This window comes from Callorhinchus milii, unplaced genomic scaffold (assembly GCF_018977255.1).
Source record: "Callorhinchus milii isolate IMCB2004 unplaced genomic scaffold, IMCB_Cmil_1.0 Scaffold8, whole genome shotgun sequence".
Classification (NCBI taxonomy): Eukaryota; Metazoa; Chordata; class Chondrichthyes; order Chimaeriformes; family Callorhinchidae; genus Callorhinchus; species Callorhinchus milii.
The window spans coordinates 4226319-4251494 of NW_024704749.1; the positions used below are offsets into that span (position 1 = coordinate 4226319).

Genomic DNA, 25176 nt, shown 5'->3' on the forward strand with positions numbered 1-25176 from the left:
CCTCAAACAGGAGTAGGTTATTCAGCCCCTCGAGCCTGTTCCACTATTTTATAAGATCATGGCTGATCTGTACCTCAAATCCAGTTACCCGCCCTTGCCCCATAGTCAACAACAAGATGACATTTGTATAGCGCCTTTCACGTCGGGAGGAAGTCCCAAGGCGCTGCCCTAAATACCCCGACCTAACAAATATTTATCTGCCTCCATCTTGAAAATATGAATGGATTCAGCATACGTAGCCATTTGGGGAATGAGTTCCAGATTTCCTCTACCTTTGGGTGAAAAACTGACTCCTAATTTCACTCCTAAGTGGCCTAGCTGTAATTTTAAGATGATACCCACCGTGTTTTGGATTCCCCCACCAAAGGAAATAGCTTTTCTGTATCTATCCTATTGAATCCCTTCATGATTTTAAAAACCTGAATCAAATCAATAGTTTAGGGATTGTTAATGCTGCTGTCAGAAGTCCCTCCAATGAGAGTTGTGTTCGGACAGTACTGAACACACACAGAGAGGAGCTGTTTTCTGCCTGTGTTGTGCATACGTTATCATTTCCACTGCTGCCAGCAACCTTGAAGAGTTCTGGACATTGACTGCAGTCCAACTTCTTGTTTTTGTAAATGATCTGAACTGGTCCAAACTTTTACAGGACGCAAAATAGACGCAGCAACTTAAACAACTTGAACTTCAACTATATTTGTTAGGTTAGGGTATTAAGGACTTGAGGTACAGATCAGCCATGATCTTATAGAATGGCGGAACAGGCTCGAGGGGCTGAATGGCCTCCTCCTGTTTCTATCTTATACAAGTTGGGCCCCTTCCACATTAGGCAATCATCTTCACAACATCACACGATGGGTTGAGATGAAGAAGGCCCTTCGACCACTCTGATCTCATCCCTCCAAAATATCCACTTTGTAACCCCCCCAACCCAGTCCCTCCCCCAACCCCATGTCAACCACCCTTCCTGGCAACTCTGTTCCATTCATTAATTACCCTCTGAGTAAAGAAAAACTTCCTGGTGTCTGTCCTGAAATTGCCCTTTTGCAGCTCTACACTCTTTCATGTCCTCCCGTTCTACTGTCCTAAAATATTGCTCAGGGTTTACTTTTACAACCTACTTTAAAATTTTAGGTGCCGAATGAAACCCTTCACAAAGATCTCGGGGGTTCACTGAGCAGGGAGGAAAGGAGAAGGAAAGATGGTGTTGACCAAAGGAATAGCCAAAGAGAGGCTGGCGATTAGAGGGTAGAACATCTGAGTGTTTAGGAGGGAGGTCAAATGGATGCTGCTCCCCAAGCACTCCACCTCCTTGGGCTCATTGGCAGTGGGTGAGAGTGGGCGAGGGCTGAATAAAATTTGTTCGATGGACATGTCAGTCAAGCTATCAGTTCACTGAGTCATTGGCTTGACTGACAGGACCATTGGCCAGTCAGAGGTCAGTAGTGGCTTGCCGGACTGGAGGTGGGTGGGAGCACCCGAAGAGTTGAGAGATTTCACCTGCCTCGGTTTACCTTGGTGGGCAGAGCCATTTGCAGTCGGCCTTGGCAAGAGGGGACCTACGGGTTTCGGGGGTTGGGGCCGGTCCGAGGACTGGCTGTGGTCCTCCTCAGGATTTTTACCTCCCAGCTTCCCTTTAGAAAGGAGACTGTAGATAGATTTGGGCTGTGGGGTGGGGGTGGGGGGGTCTGTGCTGGGACATTAGCCCCCTCTAGCCCTGTCAACTGTTTCTGTGCGTGTCTGACCTGAACTCGTTTGTTATGTTTATTCTCACTCCGGGTAACAGGCTGCCCCTCCACATCGTTTTCATCTGCCCCATAATTGTGTACAGCTCGTACGTTGCTGTCACCTGCCAGGGCTTACCTTGGTGGGCAGAGCCATTTGCAGTCGGGCTTGGCAGTCTCCTGATTGACATCCCGTTCGATATCATGGGTAAGATCTCTCGCCTCTCTAACCTTGACCCTAACATAGAGCTCCCTCACTTCTCTCACACGCTGACCCAAACAAAATACACAGTCAAACCACTTCACAGTAAATCCTGTGAAGTGTTTTCAGAGGGCTCAACTTGATATGGCGCTATATCAAATGCAAGGATTTATTATTATTATTACTACATAGCACCTGGTTCTCATTTTGTGCTGGCTCAAATTTAGCTCAGCTGTGAACCCCAACACCCCCTCCCCTCCCCCCCACCCCACCACCACCCCACCCCCACCCCCGCCTCGCCCACACATATTATGTTTCAAATCCGACAACCTTCTCCGTCTACTTGACGTTATTAGTCCTTTTGTGGGCATCAACCCAGCTACATGCTGAAAGTCCCCCATGTTCCTACCTTCTCTCTTCCGCACCGCTGAAGCATTGCGAAAACAAAATCCTGGCAGGTGAGAATTATTGCACCTTATCACAACGTCGAAATGCTTTAAAGAGCTTACCAGGATCTACTGAAAACTCGCAGCGACTGTGTATTTGTAGGACAGTGCAGCAGCCAATTTGGGGACAGCAAAGCCCTAAAATTGATGCCCAGGTCAACAGGAGAAACTCCCATCTCTTTTCGAGTGTTGCCATGGGCTCCGTCACTGTGTGCAGGGCCAACATGTAGCAGTTGTGGGTGAACAGCAGTGTGTAATCGTGTTTGAGGTTCACACAGGAGTCGTGAAACAATTGCCCTTTTTTTTTCTCCTCTCTCTCCTGTTGTCCTCAGGTGTAAAGCTGCTCTGGTGGACTTGGCATGACACAGACCCGAACATTTTTGACAAGCACTATTCGGTGCCCTGGGCTTCTTACATGTTCCACTTGTCGACTGCCAGTACTTTCACCTTTTTCATCAACTCGGGGAGGTGAGTGGACAACTAAACCTTGGAATTACGGGGAATCGCACAATAATCCTCAAAGCGCTTCAAAGTCCATAAATGTTCAATCCCTTTCGGTCTGAGTGACAACAATAATAATAAACAACAATAACAATCCTTGGATTTGATATTGCGCCTCTTCACGTCATCGAAGCGTCTCACAGTTCGTCATGGTGGAGTTTTACTGTAGAGTGTAGTGACTGTGTAATCGTGGTTGCGTGTGAAATAGCTAGTACGTGGTCTGAGAAGCTTTCACACTGAACTATGGGTGAGGCTAAAGTAAAAGGGGGAACAAAATAAAAAATCTTCAGTTTGAGATATTCTGTCATTAGCTTTGCCTTATTCTCCATTGAAGTTGCATTCTCTGTGCTTCCCTGGGAAACAGCTTTTTATATACGTATTTGTGTAGTAATAATTCAAATTGAGTGTGGATGTACGTGGCAATGTAAAACAAACATAGTTCCTATAATCATCAGTGCAGTTGGGACAGTTAATAAAACAATTCAAAGCTGGCTTGACAAAATAGCTGGGGAAAGCAGCTATCTTAGGAAGTTCAAATATATTAAGAAAAGATTCATATGTAAAGTGTCAGTATTTATTAGTCTGCGTGACCCATAACTGAAAACCATTAAGAAATGACCTCTACAGAATGATTTAAACTGTAATAACATAATAATTGCCGACTACTAATAATAATCTTTGTATTTGGTATCGTGCCTTTCACGTAGGGAGGACGTCTCAAATTGCTTCATAGGATTTACTTACTGTGAAGTGGAGTGACTGTGTATTTGTAGGCGAATGCGGCAGCACAATTTCGCACAGCAACGTCCCACAAACAGCCATATAAAACCCGTTTAGAGGATTAACCTAGTTTACTCTCCAGACAGTGAAAGAATTTATAAAACAGTCAATTCTCGTATAATTCTCTGAGTTGAAGATTACGTATTTTGTTCGAACTATTTATGGAACAGTGAGATGATTGAACGAATTGATGGATTAATATTTGATTTTTTTTGTTTATCTCCAATAGAGCTTGTGGACAGTTGATGTGGTTTAGTTGCGGGAAAATACTTTTAAGTAAAGCGATTTGTACTGAACTGGGAGATGTGCGTTTTTGAGTGGTTTTTGGAAGATTTCTTCAATAAAACCCTTTCAGAGCCAGTTGAGCCCAACCCAGGTTTGAGACTTGTGTAAATGTTACAAAAATACACCTACAAAAGTTCAGTCACTACACTTTACAATAAAATCAAGCGTTTTGAGATGTCCTCCCAATGTGGTTCACTGTGCTGAATGCAAGGATTATCGTTATTAATATACCTTGCGAAGGGTAATTTCTGATCTCTGTTGATCTCTTGGTTGATTTCTTTGCCGGTCTCCCTAACTCTTCCCTCCACAAGCTGCAGATCATCCAGAACTCTGCAACTCGTGTCCTCTCCCTCACCAGGCTCCATCACCCCCACCTTCGCCCGGCTCCACTGGCTCCCCCATCCCTCAGAAGATAGAATTCAAAATCCTTGTCCTCACTTTCCACCCCCTCCACGGCCTTGCACCCTCCTACCTCTCTGACCTGCTGACCCCCATCAACCTGTGCTCTCCCTCCTCCAGCCTGCTCCATGTCTCCCGCCCTACCTGCCCTACCATCAGCAGCCGGGCTTTCAGCCTCTCTGCTCCCACCCTTTGGAGTTCCATCCCACAATCCCTTCCCCTCATTCCCTCTCTTGCCTCTATCAAGGCATGACTTAAGACCCTCCTTTTCGACCGTGCCTTCAGCCGCTCTCCTACCACCTCTGTCCTCCCTCATCCCAACCCTGCCCCCACCCACGCTCGGGTCCTGATGCCCAACTCGGGACGTCCTCCCGATGTAAAAGTCGCTTCACAAATGTGCCTGCCTCCTTCGCTCAGCTGGCTCCTTCCTTCCGCTCCACCATTGGCGGTATGTGCCTAGAGTTATAACACACCAAACCTCGGGAACTCCCTGCCTCAATCCTTCCGTCTCACCTCTTCTTTGCCCGACTTCAGATCGCCCCGGATGTCTTTCCTCTTCCACCATGCTTACAGTCACCTCCCTTCTCTCCTCGGCTTAGTGTAAAACCATGCCATTGTCAAGTGCTCCGAGACTCTACCCTGCATGAATAATAATAACAATAATCCTTGCGTTTGAGAAAGTGCCTCATCACGTTTTCGAGACGTCTCAAAGCGCTTCACAGGATACACTGTAAAGTGAATTGACTGTGTACTTTGTGCTTGAAAAGCGGCAGCCAATTGCGCACAGCGCTATATAAACTCAGGTTGTTGTTGGTTATCAGATTTTGTTGCTATAATTCTTGTTTTTGAGCTTCTTTTAACCTTTAAGTTCCGGAGCCGGGGGAATCCGCAGTATTCCAAGGCACCGCTGATACACAACCAGCTAAACCTGGCTCGGTCGACAGTGTGTGGAAGGGGTTTCTTGCACCAACCTTTCTGGGTATAGGTACCTCTGATGGCTAAGTGCCACAGTAGCATTAAGCCACACAGAACAGAAAGTTTGATTCCTCGCTGATCTCAGCCGGGGGCATTAATTAAATGGAGACACTAGAATTGTCTTCCGTATTCGTGAGCAGAGTAAGTGAAAGTCATTTCTGTTTGCTAGCCAGTGGACCATTTGCCCTCACATCCGCCCATACTCCCGTCCCCGCCACAAAATATAAGGTGACGTCAAGCGAAGACAAGATGGGGGTTCTGTTATATCAGTCCTGAAAGGACATTTCTTGGAGGGGACCTCATAAAGGTGTACAAGATTTTTAAGTGGGATTGAGAAAGTTAAAACCCAGATCAATAGATTTGGATGAAAGAGACAGCGGAACAAGAGAAAGTGGGTTTGAGGTTCAAAGAGCAATTTCAGGGCAAACACCAGGCAGTATTTCTTTACCCCAGAGGGTAATTAATAACTGGAACAGGGTAGCGGGATGGGTGGTTTAAGCTGAGTTGCAGGGACTTGTTTAGCTCACCGCTGTGATTGTGGGGGTGGGAGGAGGGGGGAGAGGGGGGATGGGTAAGGTCATGGGCATCTGAAAGGATAAGATCAGATGGGTGGAAGGGACTTTCTGCATCCGAACCGATCTTGTGATCCTGCGTGATGCTTCCGACAGCCAAACACTCAGTCAGGACCTGCGGCCTCAGCTCACACGTAAAGAACGGCCACTTAATTGCACGGTGGCCGCTCGAGTCCGCCCCAGTCTGAGCCGCACGATTCAGGAGATGAAGAAATGCCGAAGAGCGAAGAATATTATATTTTTTTTGACGCAAAAAGGAAATATACTGCATGACGTGAGGAAAGAGTTTCTCCGTAGGAAATAGCAGCAGCTCCCGTCACTTCCTCAGGCCTCTGTCTGTATCAAACAAGTATGAGCGTCCGCAGAGATGTCTTGACAGTAGCCCTGGGAGCCAAACGACAGCCTGGCGTGTGGTGTGGTCGGACAGATTGCTGTTGAGAGGCACGAGCAGCTTGTCTTTGGGTTGTCAGTGGTGATTGCTGAACTGGGTTGATGTCCGATCGGGCATTTCACAAACACTTCATGACCCTAGCAAGGGGAAGATCCACAGAGAGAGAGAGAGAAAGAGAGTTGGTGAGATCTGACCACAGTGTTATAGGCTCAGCATTTGCAGGAGGCTACTTTGCAAAGACTCTGGTGTATCAAAGAAGCTCAGCGAAAGGCTTCCAAGTTAATAATAATAATAATCCTTGCACTTCGATATAATCTCAAGACGCTTCGCAGAATAAATTGTAAAGTGGATTGACTGAAGCGGATTGATATTTTGTGGGCGAAACATGGCAGCCAATTGCGTACAGCCAATATACAGCCAATTCATTTACAGTATATCCTGTGAAGCGCTTCGAGATGTCTCAACGTCGTGATAAGGCGTCATATCAAATGCAGGGATTATCATTATTATTATAAATATGCATATATTATGCAACTCTTATATTGTAAACAATACAAAGACCGATTAAAAATAATACCAGTCAGTTTGCACAGAGTGACATCCCGCCAAAAACAACCACAAAATGAAACTCAAGAGACTCCGCTAGACGGCAAGTGAATGATTCTCAGATTAATGTGTGGGTAGGGTTGCAGATGCTTTGCGATACCAGGGATGCTATGTGGCTTTATGTTTCAGCGAGATGCTAAATGGAGCTCAGTAGGAACAGCCGAGCTCAATCTTCCGCGACCTCAACAATAAACTGCGTCTCGGTTACATCAAGCTGATGCCGGCGAGATGGTAGCTCGGTGCCTTTGCCCGTCTCACCTCCGTGCACATTCCATTTAGAAAATTAAAGAAGATGATCTCTTGAAGCTATCCATCAATCCATTCCCGCTGATAGATAGCTTCGCATCACTTACGTTACATTAATTTTCAGACCAATGTTTTCTAGGCTTCGTGATCTGCTTTCGAATAATCTTTTCCTCTTCACCCAGCGCCAAGTGCAGGTCTTAGCCAACAACAACAACAAAATTATATTTGTAAAGCGCCTTTCACGTTGGGAGGACGTCCCAAGGCGCTGGACAGACAGAGTTACGGACCCGAGCTGGGGGTCAGGTTGGGGGAGGGTGGAGAGCAGGGGGGAAGCAGGGAGAGGAGGGTCTTGATGGGTCTTGAAGGTGGCGAGGGAGGGGGCAAGATGGAGGAACTGTGGGATTGGCGCTGTCCTGCTTTGAGACGTCCTCCTGACATGAAAAGAGCTGTACCAAATGCAAGGGCTATTATTATTATGATTATGATGATTATTATTATTATTCTACGAATTAAGCATCTCCTCAGCTCCCTCTGCCCCACCCCGCAGTAGTCATGAAATGTCAACTACTCCCAAGTAATAACAACCAGAACAGAGTATGTAATTGGTAAGGAGTCAAACACTGACCTACATTCAAAAGCATTCACCAACGGACCAGAAAGAATGGTGCACATTAACGTGAAGCTAAGCCTGGATGGTCCCTGGATTTCAACAATGCTCTGCTTCATCTTCATGCATTATTTCTCTGAAGCAGTTTGAATGGCTCTAGGCATCAGGACCGATCGTTCCACCTGAGCTTCAAGCACCCTGGAGAAGTTGGAGAGACTCAGGCTGCATTATCAACGCTTGAAATATCCCCAACCACTGCTGCCTTCTGGGCTCGTATGTTATGTGACCTACTTGTTACGTTTATGGAAATCCATCACCGTGCTTAAGAGCATCCAAATTGAACCGAGGATCCCCTGCATAGATAGGAACCCAGTTATTAGTCGATTGGCGGATTGGGTTCCGGGGGTAATAATCCCTTCCAAAAAATAATAATAATAATAATTTGGTCAATTTCAATCCATGACTGTTTGTGGGACGCTGCTGTGCTCAGTTGGCTACTGCGTTTCGCCCACAAAATACACAGTCACTCTACTTTACAGTATATCCTGTGAAGCACTTTGAGATGTGTCGAAGACGTGATAAGGTGCTATATCAAATGCAAGTATTATTATTATTATTATCCATTCCAACAATCTATCGCTGGAATTTCCATGTGTAGGTGGGATGCATGGAATTCTCAGTTTGGTTTGGAGACTCTTAAGCAACGGGGATGGGTTTCCGCACGTGGCAGAACCAAAGAGAAAAGAAAAGTTTATGTTTTTTTTCCCCATGTAATTGCCCCACACTGCTGGTGATGGCGAGTGCGAGGGAGGTGTGAGGTGGGTGGGGTGGGTGGGGGAAGTAGAGAGAGGAGGGCGAGCTATCAGGCACTTCCCAGAGCTCCACCATCAGAGCAAGCCTCTCCTCTCTTGTTAAAGGGCCACTGTGGGGTGGGGAATGTTTGGTAAAGCGGTCTGTGTTCATTTTTCCAAGGATAAAACGCATCGATAGAACTTGTGTTGGAAAGTGTCCCGTACGCAGAAATTAGTCTTCTGATCTCCCCACTTCTCTTGCTCTCACAAACCCCCCTCCTCTCTCCATGGAGCCCACCCTCCCCCCCAGCGCTTCCTCCCAAAAGAGAGGAGGGAAAAGGTTTTTGGAGGAGGTTGTGAGGAGGTGGGGGGTGGTGGAGGTGAGGGAGAGGATGGAGGGATTTAAAGGTCAGGACAAGGATATCGAAGTTGCTCTGATGGGGACAGAGAGCCATTGGACATATATACACCTTTACACAGATACTGATTATAAATAATAATAATCCTCGCATTTGATACAGCACCTTATCAGTTCGTCGAGGTGTCTCAAAGCGCTTCACAGGATTTTAGCGTTAAGTGTTAATGACGGTGTATTTTTGTAGGCGAATGCGGCAGCCAATTTGCGCACATCGATGTCCCATAAACAGCCTTGATGTGAATGCGTGCACATATATATATACGTGTGTGTGTATGTGTGTGGGTGTCTGCGTGTATAAACATATATCAAATGTACATGTCTGTAAGTGCATACGTCTTTAAAAAAAAGACTTAGTACAGGTAGATAAATTGGGCATTAGAAGCTAGTCGGTCACATTGCTCTCCAAATTATAGAGGGGGAGCATCCAACCTGTATTATTTGCAATAATTGATATGAGCCATACACAGAGTGAGAATATTAAAGAGGTTGGAGCAGTTTTGAAAGAGCTAAAAATAGGTATCCTGGCAAGACTGAGTGGAATCGCAATTGCCAGGCTGATGCACAGCAGCTGAATGACATTGTCTTTTGACATGCTGCCTGTCCTTTCTTCTTTCTTGAGTGATATAACTAAGAGGCGCTGTGTTGGAAGAGCGTCATTTTCTACTTGAGCGCTGCTGTCAATGAGGCTTTGAGGTAACCTAATGACACACTGACGTCAGCACGGTTTTACACGAGCCATTTTCCCCTGTCTCTCGAGCTGCTACTCATTTGGTCAGCATCCATTCTTCCGAGAGACTTTCCGAACCCAATTAAAAGGGATAAAGTTTCCAGGGGTTAAGTATTGATGAGTTGATGATTGACGTGTTTGGATGTGTGTCTGTGTCGGCGGATGGGGACAGGGTCACAGTCTAACCTTTAATGAGATATCCTGTGCATTGACAAACTGGAAAACATAATAACATTGAAATCTATCGACCGTGGAGATCTAACTTGGGCTATTGTATTTCTCAATCGGATTCTTATCCGGTCAAAACTCCTGTTGCTTCCGAGGTGACATCCTTCAGATGAGACGTTAAACCGAGGTCCCACCTGCCTGTTCAGGTGGATGTTAAAGATCAAATGGCACTATATAAAAAGAGAAGGGAGTTTCTATCTAATGTCCTGGCCAACAGTCTTTTAAATAAAATCGGTCACTCACTCCGTGGCTGTTTGTGGGACATTGCTATATGTGTAAATTGGCTGCCACACTTGCCTATATGAAATGCCCAGTGCTTCTGTAAAGCACTTTGAGCCGTACTCCTGATGTGAAAGGCGCTGTAAGGATTATTATTATCATAAAACTCTAGTTCAGAAGTAGATTGTGTCATAGGTACGTAAGAGGAGGCCGCTCAGCCCATCCTGCCCACTTTGTCAGTTTCGTAGATCTTGGCAGATCTGCGTGTTGCCGATTCCTGATTGAAGAATCTCGTTGAGAAATAACACAAATAAATCCTCCAAAGTTAAGACTCCGGGCCATCAGATGGTCAATCAGAATCATGAACGTGCACTGGACCCACGTTGTAAAGCAGTTGTTGGGGTCCGTAAAATCCCAACCCGCCTTACAACGAGGCCATGGTAACCAGTTTCACTTCCTGGTTATCAGGATTGCTGCCAATGTCACTTCCGGTGTCCCAAAGATTAAATAACCCTTACATTTGGTATTTCACCTCGTGAGGACGTCTCACAACCTGTATTGACTGCGTGTTTTGTGAACGAAGGAAATGGTAAAAAAGCTCTCTGATGTGTAAATGCTTCACCTGGTGTGGTCCATTAAGACCAGGAGTTGACCCAGTGCTGTTGGAAGCGTTTCCAAATCCGTTGGATCTCTCCTGCCCTGGGACATGATGCAGACGTGATGATCGCCTTTCAGTCGATGCTTCTTCATAAGTAGGTGTTTACAGGACGTGGAGTCCTGTAGCTCAGTGGTTAGAGCACTCACCCTGCAAGTGGGAGACCCAGGTTCACGTCCCAGCAGGTCAAAATGTTGGGCAACTTTCCTCAATCCTTGGTTGTTAGTCGATTGGCGAATCGCTTTTCTGGGGTTAATAATTCCTTCAAAAAAAATAATAATAATAATAATTTGGTCACTCAGTTCACGACTGTTTGTGGGACACTGCTGTGCACATTCGGCTGCCGTATTTTGCCCACAAATTCAATTCACTTTACAGTATATTCTGTGAAGTGCTTTGAGACTTCTCGAAGACACGATAAGGCGCTATATCAAATGCAAGGACTATTATTATTCAGTCAAAAAGACACGATCTGTGGGAGTGTGAAGGAGGAAACAAACGTGACCTTCGTGTTGGAGAAACTATTCAGAAAAAACAATGAATTACTTTGATCTTTCCAGACTCAGACACAACATCTAGTAATATATATTTTCTCACTCTCAGGATTTGAGTCTGAGACCTCACGAATCTCTTTTTCATGTTCACCGCAACCATTTATATCCTCTTATTTCCAGCGCCTTGGAATGTCATACCTGACGTGAAAGGCTCTATATAAATTTAAATTTGAATCATATTATATCCTCACTTTGTCAGATGCAAATATAATCCCACAGTGATAGAAACTAGATAGAGGCTCGAGGGCGGAATGGGATAAGGCAGAGCACTAGAATTGTAGAATGATTTGAGCCATCTCAATGACGTGATAAGGCGCTATATCAAATGCAAGGATTATTATTAATATTAAGAAACGCTTTGCTATAAGAGCCAGTGCAGACTCGACTGACCAAATAGCTTCCTTTTGTACTGTAAATCTCTATGATTTTAGGAGGATTTATTTTATTTGTACAAACACTCTGCCCGTCACCAGCAGCAAGTAGCACACACTGTACGTGAAAGTTAACTGAAAACTCAGTTCATTTATAACTTGGTAATTTAGTGCTTAAAACGAACATCCTTCTCACCACCTGCTATTCTAGGTTACGTTCTACCCATGTGAAGGGTGCTGTATAAACTCAAGTTGATGTTGATGTAAATTTTCCCCCTTGAAGTTCTGGACCTGTTTCGGTAATAGTCGGGTGATAACTTGCAATTATACGTCGCCTTTCACCTGAAACTTTTCTTTTCATCAGCCTGACGCATGTGTCTGACACCTGCGGAAACCCAGCTGAAAAATATCTTGCCCACAAAATATACAGTCAATTCACTTTACACTTTCCTATTCGATGGATTCCAAGATGGAAGTCAAATCCATTGATTAATAGTCCAGCCTTCTCCCAGAACCATATTGCTCCACAGCTATATTGACCGAAAGCTGGAAAGGGGCTGGGAATATTGTAGTGGCTCAAGAATTGTCACTTTGCTGCGTTAGCTCCAACAACATTTTGCAACCATATAGCGTCTCAGAGCGCTTGACAATGACAGAGCACAACTCGAGCTGGGGGAGGGGGGAGGTGACCATAGGTGCGGTTGAAGAAGAAGGTTATCAGCGCGATCTAAAGATGGGGAAGGAGGGGGCAAGGCGAAGGGATAGAGGAAGAGTGTTCCAGAGGTTCGGGGCGTGGTGGCTGAAAGCATTTCATCACGAGTGAGAGAGAGGGGAATTCAGACAAACAGCGTGTTTATTTGAGAACGCGTAGAAAGAAAGCAGAATGTGGACCTTATTTTTGGGTGGGAGGGGGGAACCTATTAACCTTTAAAGGTTAATGCAGTTTCTCAATCATATTTAATTAGAGTGAAGCACTGAGGCCTCCGTGGCAATTACTTGTTGAGGATAGCACAGTGCTGTAAATACACGTGGGTCCAGAAAATCGCGATGGAAAGGTCAGAGCTTAATAAGGCCCTAAGGGTTCAACTGACACATGTTAATCAGTCCTCTGAGCAAGGGCACAGGGGTGAAGTGGTGTCAGCCTGTGTGCGTGTGTGTGTGTGTGAGAGCCTGGCTCAGTTGGTAGCACATTTGAGTCAGAAGGTTGCGTGTTAGAACTTTGAATTTATTCTAATAATAATGATGATAATAATAACAATAATCCTTGCATTTGATAATAATAATAATAATAATAATCCTTGCATTTGATATAGCGCTTTTCACGTCGGGAGGACGTCCCAAAGCGCTTCACAGAATAGACTGTAAAGTGAATTGACTGTATATTTGTGGGCGAACGCGGCAGCCAATTGCGCACAGCAATGTCCCACAAACAGTCGTAGATTGAAAATGACCAATTTATTATTGTTTTTGTTTTGGAGGGATTATTATTAGGCTCTGTGTGGAGTAAGGAAACTTGCCCAAGGTTTCGCCCTGCCTGGAATTGAACTCAGGGCTCTCACTTGCAAAGCGAGTGCTCTAACCACTGAGCTACAGGACTCCACATAGCGCCTATGTGATAGCGCCTTATCACATCTTTCAGACGTCTAAAAGCGCTTCACAGAATATACTGTGGAGTGCAGTGACTGTGTATTTTGTGGGCAAAACATAGCAGCCAATTGTGCACTGCAGTGTCCCACAAACAGACGTGGATTGAGTGACCACATTATTCTTATTCTTTTTTGTTGAAGGGATTATTACCCTCAGAAAGCAATCCACCAATTGACTAACAACCGGGTTCCTATTTAGTGCTAGGTAAACAGAGGCGTACTGGTTTTGGTCTCTCCTCTTACGCCCACACGAAAAGTAAATTGTTGTGAGGTTCTCGGAGGGTCTCGGGGGTTGGGGTTAAGGTAGTCTAGGCTGACCCTCCAGTGTATTGCTGGGTATGTGTCGCATTATCAGAGGTACTGTCCTATGGATGAGATATTAACCCAGGTGCCATCTGTTCAGATCCCTTGGCACTATTTGAAAAGGGAACAGACTTTCTCTCTCCCGGTATCCTGGCCAACAATCCCCCAATGTAAATTTGATCACTCAGTTCATGGCTGTTTGTGGGACGTTGCTATGCACAAATTGGCTGCAGAGTTTGCCCACAAAATACACAGCCCTGCACTTTACAGTGTATAGCGCGAAGCACTTTGAGATGTCGGAGTCAGGCTCAGCCAACACTAGGCGCTTCGAGACTCTACCCCACGTGAAGAATGCTGTATAAATAAATAAATAAATAAATAAATAAATAAATAAATAAATTGTTGTTGCCGTGCAAGTGCTGAGATAGGATTTAAAGGAGTAAATGCACAACCAGCTCCAAGGTCTGAGTCACTTTATTGCTGGAAGCCACACTGCTTTGCCTCCAGCAGAATAAGCAGCCGTTAATCACTGTGGTTCTGGGCTCCTGCACTGCTGTCACTCTCTTTACCTAGCGTGACTGGAACCTCATTAACTATACTGTTACCCTCGCTCATTGTCAACAGCCCCGATTAATTACCCTAGGGTGGACACACACACAACTGTCTCTCATTCCATCATCTGAAGCTCCTAAGGGTTTATACGCGTACATCGAGTCCTGTAGCTCAGTGGTTAGAGCACTCGCTTTGCAAGTGAGAGACCTGAGTTCAATTCCAGGCAGAGGGCGAAACCTTGGGCAAGTTTCCTTACTCCACACAGAGCCTAATAATAATCCCTCCAAAACCAAAAACAATAATAAATTGGTCATTTTCAATCTACGACTGTTTGTGGGACATTGCTGTGTGCAATTGGCTGCCGCGTTCGCCCACAAATATACAGTCAATTCACCTTACAGTATATTCTGTGAAGCGCTTTGGGACGTCCTCCCGACGTGAAAAGCGCTATATCAAATGCAAGGATTATTATTATTATTATCGAGGGTATCACAGAGGTTTGGAATGCCGGTGAGGGTTTGTCACAGAATGGAGAAATGGAGGGGAGGTTTCAACAACCAGCTGAGTTTTGTTGTCCACCAGCAAGCTCACAGGGAGTTCCTGGTACTGTCAGCCGCCTAGTGAGGGCTCAAACCCACCCTTGTTGGATGTCGAATAACCAACTAGTGACTATCCTCCTAGCGGGTAAAGGCTGAATTGCCTCCAAGGTGACATGTTTGGCAATGGAATGTCAGAATCAAGCCAAACCTCTGGCATAGTCTGGTTCCTGAGCCAGGCAGGTCCCCAGTACTCCAGGGCACTGCTCGCCAGACAGCGACATGAATGGCAAGCTGCGCGGTTTTAGTTGGTCAGACTCCAGCAGTTACCCCAACGCACACTCTGGGCTCCCCCCAAGCCTTGGCTCTTGCCAATCCGCGCCTAATACTTTCTGGAATTAGGTAAGCAGGGTGCTTCCCTCCAGGGAGAGCGAGAGAGTGCGCGTACCATTCCGACAATCTATCTCTGGAATTTCCATGTGGAAGTGGGATGCATGGAATTCTCAGTTTGATTGGAGACTCTCAAGCAACGGTGATGGGTTTCTGCATGTGTCACACCCAGCTGACCAAAAAAAAACCTGAATTTAAGAATTTCCATAGTTGTGTGCAATCTAATTTTAAGAGAAGTTGGACTTCACTTGATAGGATTTTACTGTCTGGTTGTTCGTAGACAAATGTTGCAGGCTAAGACTAGGTGGAATTTCTGGGCTCTGTAGCCTGTAGCATCCAGCTGGTTTAGAAGAGCAATGCTTTCTCAAATGTATTTTATCCAATATTTCTCTCCTGGATTATCTCCCGGGTCATAATCCATATCCTTTGACAGAGCTGGGAGTTTAAAGACACACCCACACTGGTAATACAATGTAATAATCCTTGTATTTGTTCACTCACAAAATACTCACACTCACACCACTTTACAGTACATCCTATGACCTGGTTTGAGGTGGCCTAGCGATGTGATGAGGCTTTGCCATAACAAATGCAACGATTATCACTATTATTATTTAGCGCCTTATTACATCGTCGAAAGATCGGTGGGCATTCTGTTTGCCTATAGAGTACACAAGCACTACAATCAACAGTAACGTGCAGCCAATTGCACACAGCAGTATCCGGCAAACAGCTGTGGATTATGTGGACTATTTATAAATTTATTTGTTTGTAATTTTTTTTTGGAGGACTTATTACCCCCGGAAAAGCCATCCGCCAATCGACTAACAACCAGGTTCCTACTTACTGCTGGGTAAACTGAGGCGTGTGGAGTAAGGAAACTCGCCTAACGTTTCGCCCCATCCCGGAAATCGAACCTGGATTGAATTTGCGAGGCGAGAGCTCTAACCAATGCGCTGCAGGAGTCCACAGGGGGCTACAGATGGGGCTACAGACCAGGCAGGAGTGGCCCAGCTCCTTCTCATTTGCATCAGACTCCACACCCTCTTCTGTGCTAACAACCCAAAGGGCGTTTCTGATTCACTTCACCTTGCAATCAATCTATTTCATAAAGGGTTCATTTTTTTTTTAGAAATCTGACAAAGCTGTTGAAAGACCAGCTATTTATAGCCAATGCCTTACAACAATTACCTATGGGTTTCAGCGCTGATTGAAAACCTAATTGAGTTTCGCAAAATGCATCTCAGGCCAAACGCGCGATGATTCATTAAGCCATCACTTCTCTCACTAGTGTGGATTAGGAAATTGGTTTGTGCAGACACCTTCAAATGACAGTGTTTTCAGCCTTGCTCCATGGTACACAGCTATACTAAGGATGTGACTACATCTCTGAACTGAACCGATTCCATTTTATCCCTTTGAGTCTCTTGTTTGCCTCCGGACGTAATTTGGCGGAAAGATTGTCAGAACTAATTTGAGCACTAATCTGGAGTCCAAGCTCCTCGTTCTCTTCAAATCATTTACACACACACAAACGGGGGGAGTCAAGAGAGGGATTTTTCCTTACTCCGCACGCCTCTGTTTACCTAGCAATAAATAAGAGCCCGGTTGTAAGTCAATTGGCGGATCGCTTTTCCAGAGATAATAATTTCTTCAAAACAAAATAAAAAATAATAAATTGGTCACTCAATCCACAGCTGATTGTGAGACACTGCTGTGCGCAATTGGCTGCCGGGTTTCATCCACAAAACATACAGTCAATTCACTTTACAGTGCATCCTGTGAAGCTTTGAGCCGTCTAGAAGACGTGATAAGGCGCTATATCAAATGCAAGGATTATTATTTATTGTAATAGAAGAGAAATTCCAAGGCAAGAACGGTGAGTACAGACCCTGAGCTCAGCAGACCCTGTGAGGGAGCTCCATGCTTTTCCTCAGTCGCCTGCTGAAGTGATTGTGGAACATTCCATCTGAACTTCCTTCTCTGCTTCTTCCGACAGGAGAATAATCACCGGAAACTCCAAATCAGTATCATCGGGATTCATCAAGGAGATGGTAGTTGTCTTCCTGACCGGTATCTTTAGCTTCCCGCTCGCTGTGGTGACGCAGATTATACCTTTGTATAACATTCCGCACACAATATGGAAAATACCCACCGTGAATTTAATGATAGTACAACTGGATAAGCTTGAGGAGACCATTGAGGAGAAAACTCACCTGGGTCTAAATTCACTCTATCCTATGTAGCATTTCACAGTGATCAGAATGGAGCTTGAACCCACAACCTATCCAATTAGTCCCACTCCCCCATTCTTACCCTATAACCTTGTGTTTTTTAACTTCTCAAGTAAATATCTAATTCCCTTTTGAAACCTACTATTGAAGTAACTCCTCGAGTCCATCCTAATATCACCCTTCCTGACCCTGAACCTGTGCCCTGTTTTCCTGCTGCCTTGGTTAACAACAACAACAACAGCAATTTGCAGTTATCTAGCGCCCTTCACGCAGGGCAGTGACTCGGAGGGCTTTCCAGTTCATTGAATTTAAGTGTGCTTTATAATGTACAAATATGTTTATTTTTCCTACATAGTTGATCATTTCCCCTTCTCTTTCTCCCTCATTCCCTCCCTCCTTCCCTCCCTCCTTCCCTCCCTCCCTCTCTCTCTCTCTCTGTCTCTCTCTCTCCGCCAGCTCTGTTTGTTTTCATCGTGTGGACGGCAGATCGGAACAATCCCCGAAAGAGCAAGGAAAACGCTACGCGAGGCTGGTGGCTGAAGCACGAAATAGGGCAAGGGGTCCTGCTTCACTTTCTGTTCCTGGCTCTCCTGGTCATCTACTCCCAACCGGAACATCAGGTCTCCATTGGACTCCACGAGATTGCAGGGCCCTGCAACCAGACCAAAGCCATAACCTCAGCATTGGGGGTGGTCGAGTACAGACGCGCCTACCTGTGCACTGAAGACTATGATAAGGCAATGTTTGACTGGCATTGTGTGCCCGGAGCTAAGCCTCCGTCGCACGGGACGGACTGGTATACCATCTGTGGCACCCCATTCCCCAACCACATGGAGTACATCTACACCGTGATCGCAAGCTGCCTGCTAAGCCTTGCCGTCTACAGGATTGCGCTCAATGGGCGGACACAGCATGTGAAGGGGATTAAGTCTGATTAACACCCATCTCTGGAGAGTGGAGTGAGCTAAACCAAACCACTGTAGGATTGGATAAAGAGAGAGATGGCATGAGTTTCGCTAGGATCCAGGCCCCTTTTAACAATTGCTTGTAAGCTTCAACCTTGTGGGGGTGGGAGGACGGGGGAGTGGGGGGTTGGGATGGATGGCGGGGGAGGTTTGGGGGAACGCAGAGCTAGTTGCAGTATCTAGACCCCGAACAAGGAAAGCTTTAAGGAAACTAATTGCGTTACTTAAATGGAATGACGAATATTGAAATAAATGAAACCTGTTCTTTTAATCCCAGAGAGATGTTTATTGGGCACTTGTCTACTGTGAATGAATACTATTTTAGATTAGATTTCCTTTCATAGCAATAATAATAATGATCCTTGCATTTGATGCAGTGCCTATATTGTCAAGATACTGCAAATTACTTTACAATAATTACTATTAAATGTAGTGACTGTGTATTTGTAGGCAAATGCACAAACCAGTGTCCCACAAAAAGTCAGGAGGTGAATGACCAATTTGTACCTGGAGGGTTGTGGCTAGGACACTCTTTTTTATTAATAATATTCTGGGTTCCTTACTGTCCACCTGAACAGGCAAACAGGACCTGGGTTTAACGTCTTATCTGAAGGACAGCACAGCGCTCCGCCAACACTGCACTGGAGTGTTAGTCTGAACTGTGAGTTCAAAGTCCCCGACATAGTGCTTGACCTTTCTGACCCATCGCCGAGAGCGCTACTGACTGAGTCAAGCCTTGTAACAAGGGCAATGATCACAAGTTCTTGTTAGCATTCACCTACAAAATACACAGTCGCTACATCTTACAGCAAACCTCGTGAAGCACTTTGAGACATTCTCCCGACAGGAAAGGCGCTGTATCAAATGCAATGCTTATTATTACTCATGAGATGGTAGGACTGGCCTTGAATTGAAGTACGAATCAGTAGATATTTCACTTGCTGCTCCACATTTATTTCAATCAGTAAAGTGGCTGTTTTGCTCAGTGCTGTAGCGTTACAGTTTCATTATAATTATTATTTTGCAGAATATCTTAAAGCGATTGGAATATTACATGCAGAGTCCTTCGAAAACTCTGAAGGAATGGAAATTGCAGCAATAATAAGTGCACGCCCCCCAAAACGTAGCGTGACAGACAGATACTGTCAAATTCTTATCGCTCTACGCATTTGGGATTCGTTTCAGCAACCAGAGACTTCGGTTCTGGGGACAAAATCGGAAAGTGTTGTGAAATACTGTTGGCTTCATTATACTTTCCACTCTCCAATCCCATTAGAGGAATTGGGTTATGTGACTGAAGGAGAATGCATTGGTGAGATTCTTTTGTACAAAGGTATAACGTCAAGTTCCTATCCACCCAAGGGCTTCTCATCACAGGGATTAGTGAGACAATGATTGCATTTAAAAATCATCCGGTTATAAATATATAACTACTTCCCAGTAATATCCTGGTGGACACCATTGAATGTGGATGAGACATCATTCTCTGCCCTTCTCAGCACCTGGTATTTTTGTGGCTGAACAGATCGATTTCAAGAACCCCAACTCTCACCTACAAATCATTCCGCGCTCTGACACTTCCCTACCTCCCCGACTTGCTCAGACCCCACTCCTCCTTTTGCTCAGCCGACTCTGGCTTCCTGCTTGACCCTCGTCCCCTCCACTCTTCTGGTGACTGTGTTTTCAGCCAGTACGCCCCAACCCTCTAGCCTTAATCTTGCAGCCTAGCCCCCTCTTTGCTCGTCCTCGGATCACGCTTGAAGTCTTCCTCTTCCACCGTACAGTCACCTCCACTTTCTCCTTGGCTCTGCGTCAAACTATACCACCGTTAAGTCTCATACTGTATGAGCGTGATAGAAAGAGAGACGGAGCGAGAGGGAAAGACGGCAACCATACCGTGGGGCCCCTCAGACCTCGGAGCCCTAAAACTTGAGTTGGTTGGCTTATTGGTTAGTCCAATAATAATAATAATAACAATAATAGTCTCAGAAGAATCTAAGGGGACTATATAATGTAGACCATGATAAGCTGTTTTACCTTGTACTGAACAGTAGCACCAGAGGACATGACCTATAAAGGAGGGTAAATTCAGAACAAATCTGCGGAAACACTACTTCAGTGAGCGAGTAGTAAATGTATGGAACAGGCTCCCTAGGGAAGCAGAAAGTGTTGAGTGTTTCAAAAACAGATCAGATAAATTTCTGTTTGGAAACAATATCTCGGGCTACAATAAGGAATGCAGTTTGGGACATGACATGTGCAAGCGACAGCCTGGATGGTGGAACTGGATGCACCTCGGTCTTCCTTCGCCAAGCGAACTCTTATGTCCTGATGTCTGGCCCTGGCTGGCAGGCATTGGGAAGGAGGTCACAGTGGAGCTTATTCCTGTCTTCACGTGAAATTCATGGAGAGGATACTTTGCAATAAGAGGCACTAGGTTGTGAACAGGAAAAGGAACCCTGGTTGATTTTAACCTCACTCCTAACCCAACTAATTCTAATGAGACCAGCCATCAAGCCTTCCAACATTGGACTCTCCTGTTAGAGCGGAGTTCTCTCAGGACAAAGGACGTTCTTCCTGTTAAAAACAAATTGCTGTGTTTTGGTTAGTCAGTGCTTAGAATGCTAGACATGTCTCATCCATTCCTGAAAATTGTTTCATCATTCCTTTCTGCGCAGTGTCCTGGATGTCAAAAGGACAGCGTTTTGGGGGTCATTGAACCCTTTCATTGATTTAATTTTGAAAGTGCGTCACCAAGGGGCGTAATTTAAAGAAGCCGTGGGCGCCAGCTATCTGGATGATAGCTCAGGTTTCCAGCCTATACACAGATGTCAATTAAAACGTCATGAGGCAGCAGATGTTTGTGAAGAACACATCAGTGAGATAGACGCACTCACACGGCGAAGCCTTTAGATGCCGGAGTTGGACATTGCACCTGCTCAGCTCTAAGATCAATAAGACGAAAGACATTGCACTGATGAAACGTACTTGTTTTCTTTGCCAGAGGTGACAAAAGAATTTGCCACCCTTCTGTAATTGCTATTCAATTACCTGCTCCTTCGTGAGAATCGAGACAAACTCGAGATGCGATCTATAATACTAACAATGTTTGCATTTGATGTAGCGTCTTATCGCGTTGTCAAAGCACCTGACGCAATTTATTGTAAAGTCTAATGACCTTGTAGTCGTAGGCAAACACAGCAATCAATTTGCCCACAGCATTGTCCCACAAACAGCCATGAATTGAACAAACAATTTTTTTCCGGGGGGATTGTTGGCCAGGACACCAGGACACTTTTTGAACAGTGGCACGGGATTTTTTTATATCCACTTGAAACTGTATGCGTCAGCCTGTTGTCGTAGAATCCTGCAACACAGAAGGAGGCCATTCGGCCCACTGTGCCTGTGCCGGCTCTTGGTAAGAGCTATCCAATTAGTCCCACTCCCCTGCTCCTACCCCATCCCCTTGCAGAAAAACCCCACAAAATCCTCTCATCTCCCCCACTAGTTCTTTTGCCAATTATCTTAAATCTGTGTCCTCTGGTTAACGACCCACCCGCCAATGGAAACAGTTTCTCCTTATTTCCTGTATCAAAACCCCTCATAATTTTGAACACCTCCACTGTGTTATCGCAAAAGCAAACCGAATGTCTGCTTTGTGCCACCGCATAATAACATAACAATGAAGGAACAGTGTAGTGAGTGAGTGAGTGTAACATAATCACCGCAAGTGTGTTGGGTGACTGTCTAGACTCGGTTACCAAGAAATATCAGCTTCTGCTGTAATGTAATATATAATCCCCAGTGATGGGGAGTCAGTCTACTCTGGGACAAATGGTGATCTGATGGGCTTGCGATTATAAATTAAGATCTCACCTGAACTTTGTATGAACCACTCCAATTGGCCACCCCTTTGCGGATTGCAACTTATGCTCAGAAAACTTAACGGGGGGAAACGAAAGCTCTCTCCGCAGTCGCAGCTGCTTCTGCTTCGGATTGTGTCTTGGCAGATGTTGCTCAAGAGTGATGGATGCCAGAAGAAAAAACAACTGGAAAAGCATCTTCGCTTTAAACCGAACAGGCGGCGGTCAGCAAGCTCGCTGATCAACCTCAAGCTTGTTTCACCTCGCGCTGCGTACTACACGGAGACTGCCTACGTTGTAAATGGCTCGAGATTTATTTGAAGGCTTCTTGGTGCGATCAGCAATCTTCTCTTTTATTTCTCTCACCCTGCCTCGTAACACTCATTATCCTCCGTTGGATTTTTGTGCTGCTCCCAAGCCTTACTGTTGCTGTTCAAGGCTATTCTTGACCTTTGAGACTTTTCTCAGCCCCCCCCCCCCCTCGCACCCACCCTACAGTCCTAGTTTTGATCATTTCCTCCTTTTCCACACACGGGATAACTGTGCTCTCAGCATCCCTTTAGCTCATTTTTCAACATTTCCATCTTCCTCCATTTATTGCTGCTACCAACTTGCCCCCAGCTTCCATATCGCTTCAACCTAACTTCCCGATGCCTTGCATAAAATTGTTGACCTCTGCCTTAAATTAAAGTACGTCAAACCAGTTCCACAATGATCTGTGCCAATCCAATGGACACCAAGTTCCATGCCACAGGCATTATACTGCATGAAACATAATGTTGACCTTGTGGGTCCTGTGTTAGGTGCAGGCTGGCAAGAGCCAAGGCTTGAGGACACCAGAGTGTGTGTTGGGGTAACTGCTGGAGTCTGACCAGCTAAAATGGCACAGGATGCCATTGAGAATACTGTCAGGAAAGCTTTCCCGCTGCTACGACCATTCTACCCGTTGGGGCTTTGACGTGCAGGGTTAATGGGGACTGAGTGGGAGCAATCCCTGCTCCCAATGACTGGTCTGCCCTTCCAAGTTAATATGGTTACCAGGATCACCATTCCTAATTGCTACTCACCTCACAAGGGAGAGGACACAGGTTCGATTCCCGGGCAGAGCAAAATCTTCGGCAAGTTTCCTAACTCAAATTTCCTAACTCGACGTGCCTCTGTTTACCTAGCAGTAAGCAGGAACCTGGTTGTTAGTCGATTGGCGGATCGCTTTACCGGGCAGGGGTAATAATTGCTGGAAACAATTAGGTCACTCAATCCACAAATGTTTGTGGGGACACTGCTGTGTGCAATTGGCTGCCGCATTTCACCCACAAAATATGCAGTCAATTCACTTCACAGTTTATTCTGTGAAGCCCTTTGAGACGTCTCAACGACGTGATAAGGCGCTGTATCAACTGCAAGGATTATTATTATTATTATTAATATTAATATCCCTGCTGGAAAATGGCTGTGTAAAGACAGATCAGCCTGGGAGCTGTGATGCCCACGGCAATGGGAGTTCTGCCAACAACCACAGTCTGTGCTCACACCATGCAGATTGGTTACTGGAGAGATGAACATGAAATTGTTGCAGCAACATGGGTCATATTTAAAACAAAAAGTTATTTTAATTCGGAATATTTTTCTACCGCGTGTCCACTTTTTCCTGTTATCCCCGTCAGGCGGATATTTTGTTGCTGCATACAGCACACACATTTCAATGTATTTTCCGAACTGCTTTGATCCGAACTGGGTTCGACCGACGACTACAACAACAACTTGCATTTATACAGGGCCCTTCATGTGGGGCACAGTGCTCGGAGGGCTTGAATGAAATTGCTTGGCAAAGGGGATGGAGTTTAAATTATTATCATTTATCGTATAAAACAGATTATTGCAGTTGAGCGCTTTTCGATCTAAGTTCTTAGCGACAGGTCGATGAAGTAAAAATCATTTTAAAAAATCTTTGCGTTTGATACCGCGCCTGAACACGTCATCGAGACGTCTCAAAGCGCTTCACGGAATATACTGTAAAGCGAATCGACCGTGGATTTTGTGGGTGAAACGCGGCAGCAAACTGAAGTGCCCAAATTTTGTTTAGTGATTATTACCGGTCCCCGGAAAAGCGATCCGTCTCCCAGTCGACTGGCAACCGGACTCCTACTTACTGCAAGGTAAACCGAGTTGTTCGGAGTAAGGAAACTTGCCCGAGGTTTCGCCCTGCCCGGGGAATCGAGCCCAGGTCCTCTCGCTTAGGAGGCGAGCGCTCTAGCTAAAAAGCTACAGGACTCCACAAGATAATTATAAAACAAAAAGAATAAGGTAACAGATTGTGCAGATCGGGCACCGCACGAAAGACAAATGAATAACACGGCGCGGATTATGGAGGTGATTGATTTACTTCCTCGATTTCCCGTTATCTTGCATCCACCGGGATTAAATTCCTTGGGGTGGTGGTGGGGTGGGGGGGAGAGGGGGGGGGTGGGGGGGGAGAATTTTAATCTATTTGCTCTGATTTACGTGACTAATGCTATTTTAAGCGTGGGTCGGCGCTGGCACAGCAAGGGAAGAAAAATGATGGTGGGGGTGAGAGACAGAGAGTGAAGAGGTGGGGGGGAGGGGGGGAAGTGTGTGTGTGTGTGTCTGTGTGTGTGTGTGTGGGGGGGATGGGGGGTGGGGGGTGCTGGAACCTTTTTTTTTGCCTTTAATTCCACCAGAGTGCTTTGGTTTCAAAAATTCCCTGAGTCAGAATGTAATGTAGCCCAACACTAGTGGAGACAGAGAGAGAGAGACACAGAGAGGGAGGGGGAGAGAGAGAGAGAGAGAGAGACAGAGAGGGGGAGGGAAAGAGAGAGAGAGAGAGAGAGAGAGAGAGAAATCTGATTAATTAGGATAACAATTCCCCCAATTGAGGAGGTATTGTGGTTGTCACATGAGCGCGACTCCAGAATCAGGTTAGTTGATTTCTGAAGGACAAGAGATAGGTCTTTGGTCCTCAGAGATTTATG

The 25176-nt window shown here is 45.5% G+C and overlaps 2 protein-coding genes across 2 annotated transcripts in view; both read left to right on the forward strand.

Moving 5' to 3' along the window:
- Window positions 1-1201: 1201 nt before the first annotated feature.
- On the forward strand, window positions 1202-18422 carry LOC103182226. Its single transcript, XM_042337345.1, has 7 exons — window positions 1202-1248; window positions 1787-1932; window positions 2705-2840; window positions 5981-6158; window positions 16980-17003; window positions 17124-17178; window positions 17815-18422. Exons 1-7 carry the CDS (start codon window positions 1202-1204, stop codon window positions 18294-18296), a joined length of 1068 nt encoding a protein of 355 aa, XP_042193279.1. The 3' UTR covers window positions 18297-18422.
- A 6084-nt stretch (window positions 18423-24506) lies between these two features.
- LOC103182187 (protein MNN4-like) overlaps window positions 24507-25176 on the forward strand; it is a 1386-nt gene continuing 716 nt past the window's right edge. Inside the window, exon 1 of the mRNA XM_007899085.2 lies at window positions 24507-24556. Coding sequence (XP_007897276.1) covers window positions 24530-24556 — 27 coding nt within the window. The 5' untranslated portion in view covers window positions 24507-24529. The remainder of the gene's footprint in view (window positions 24557-25176) is intronic.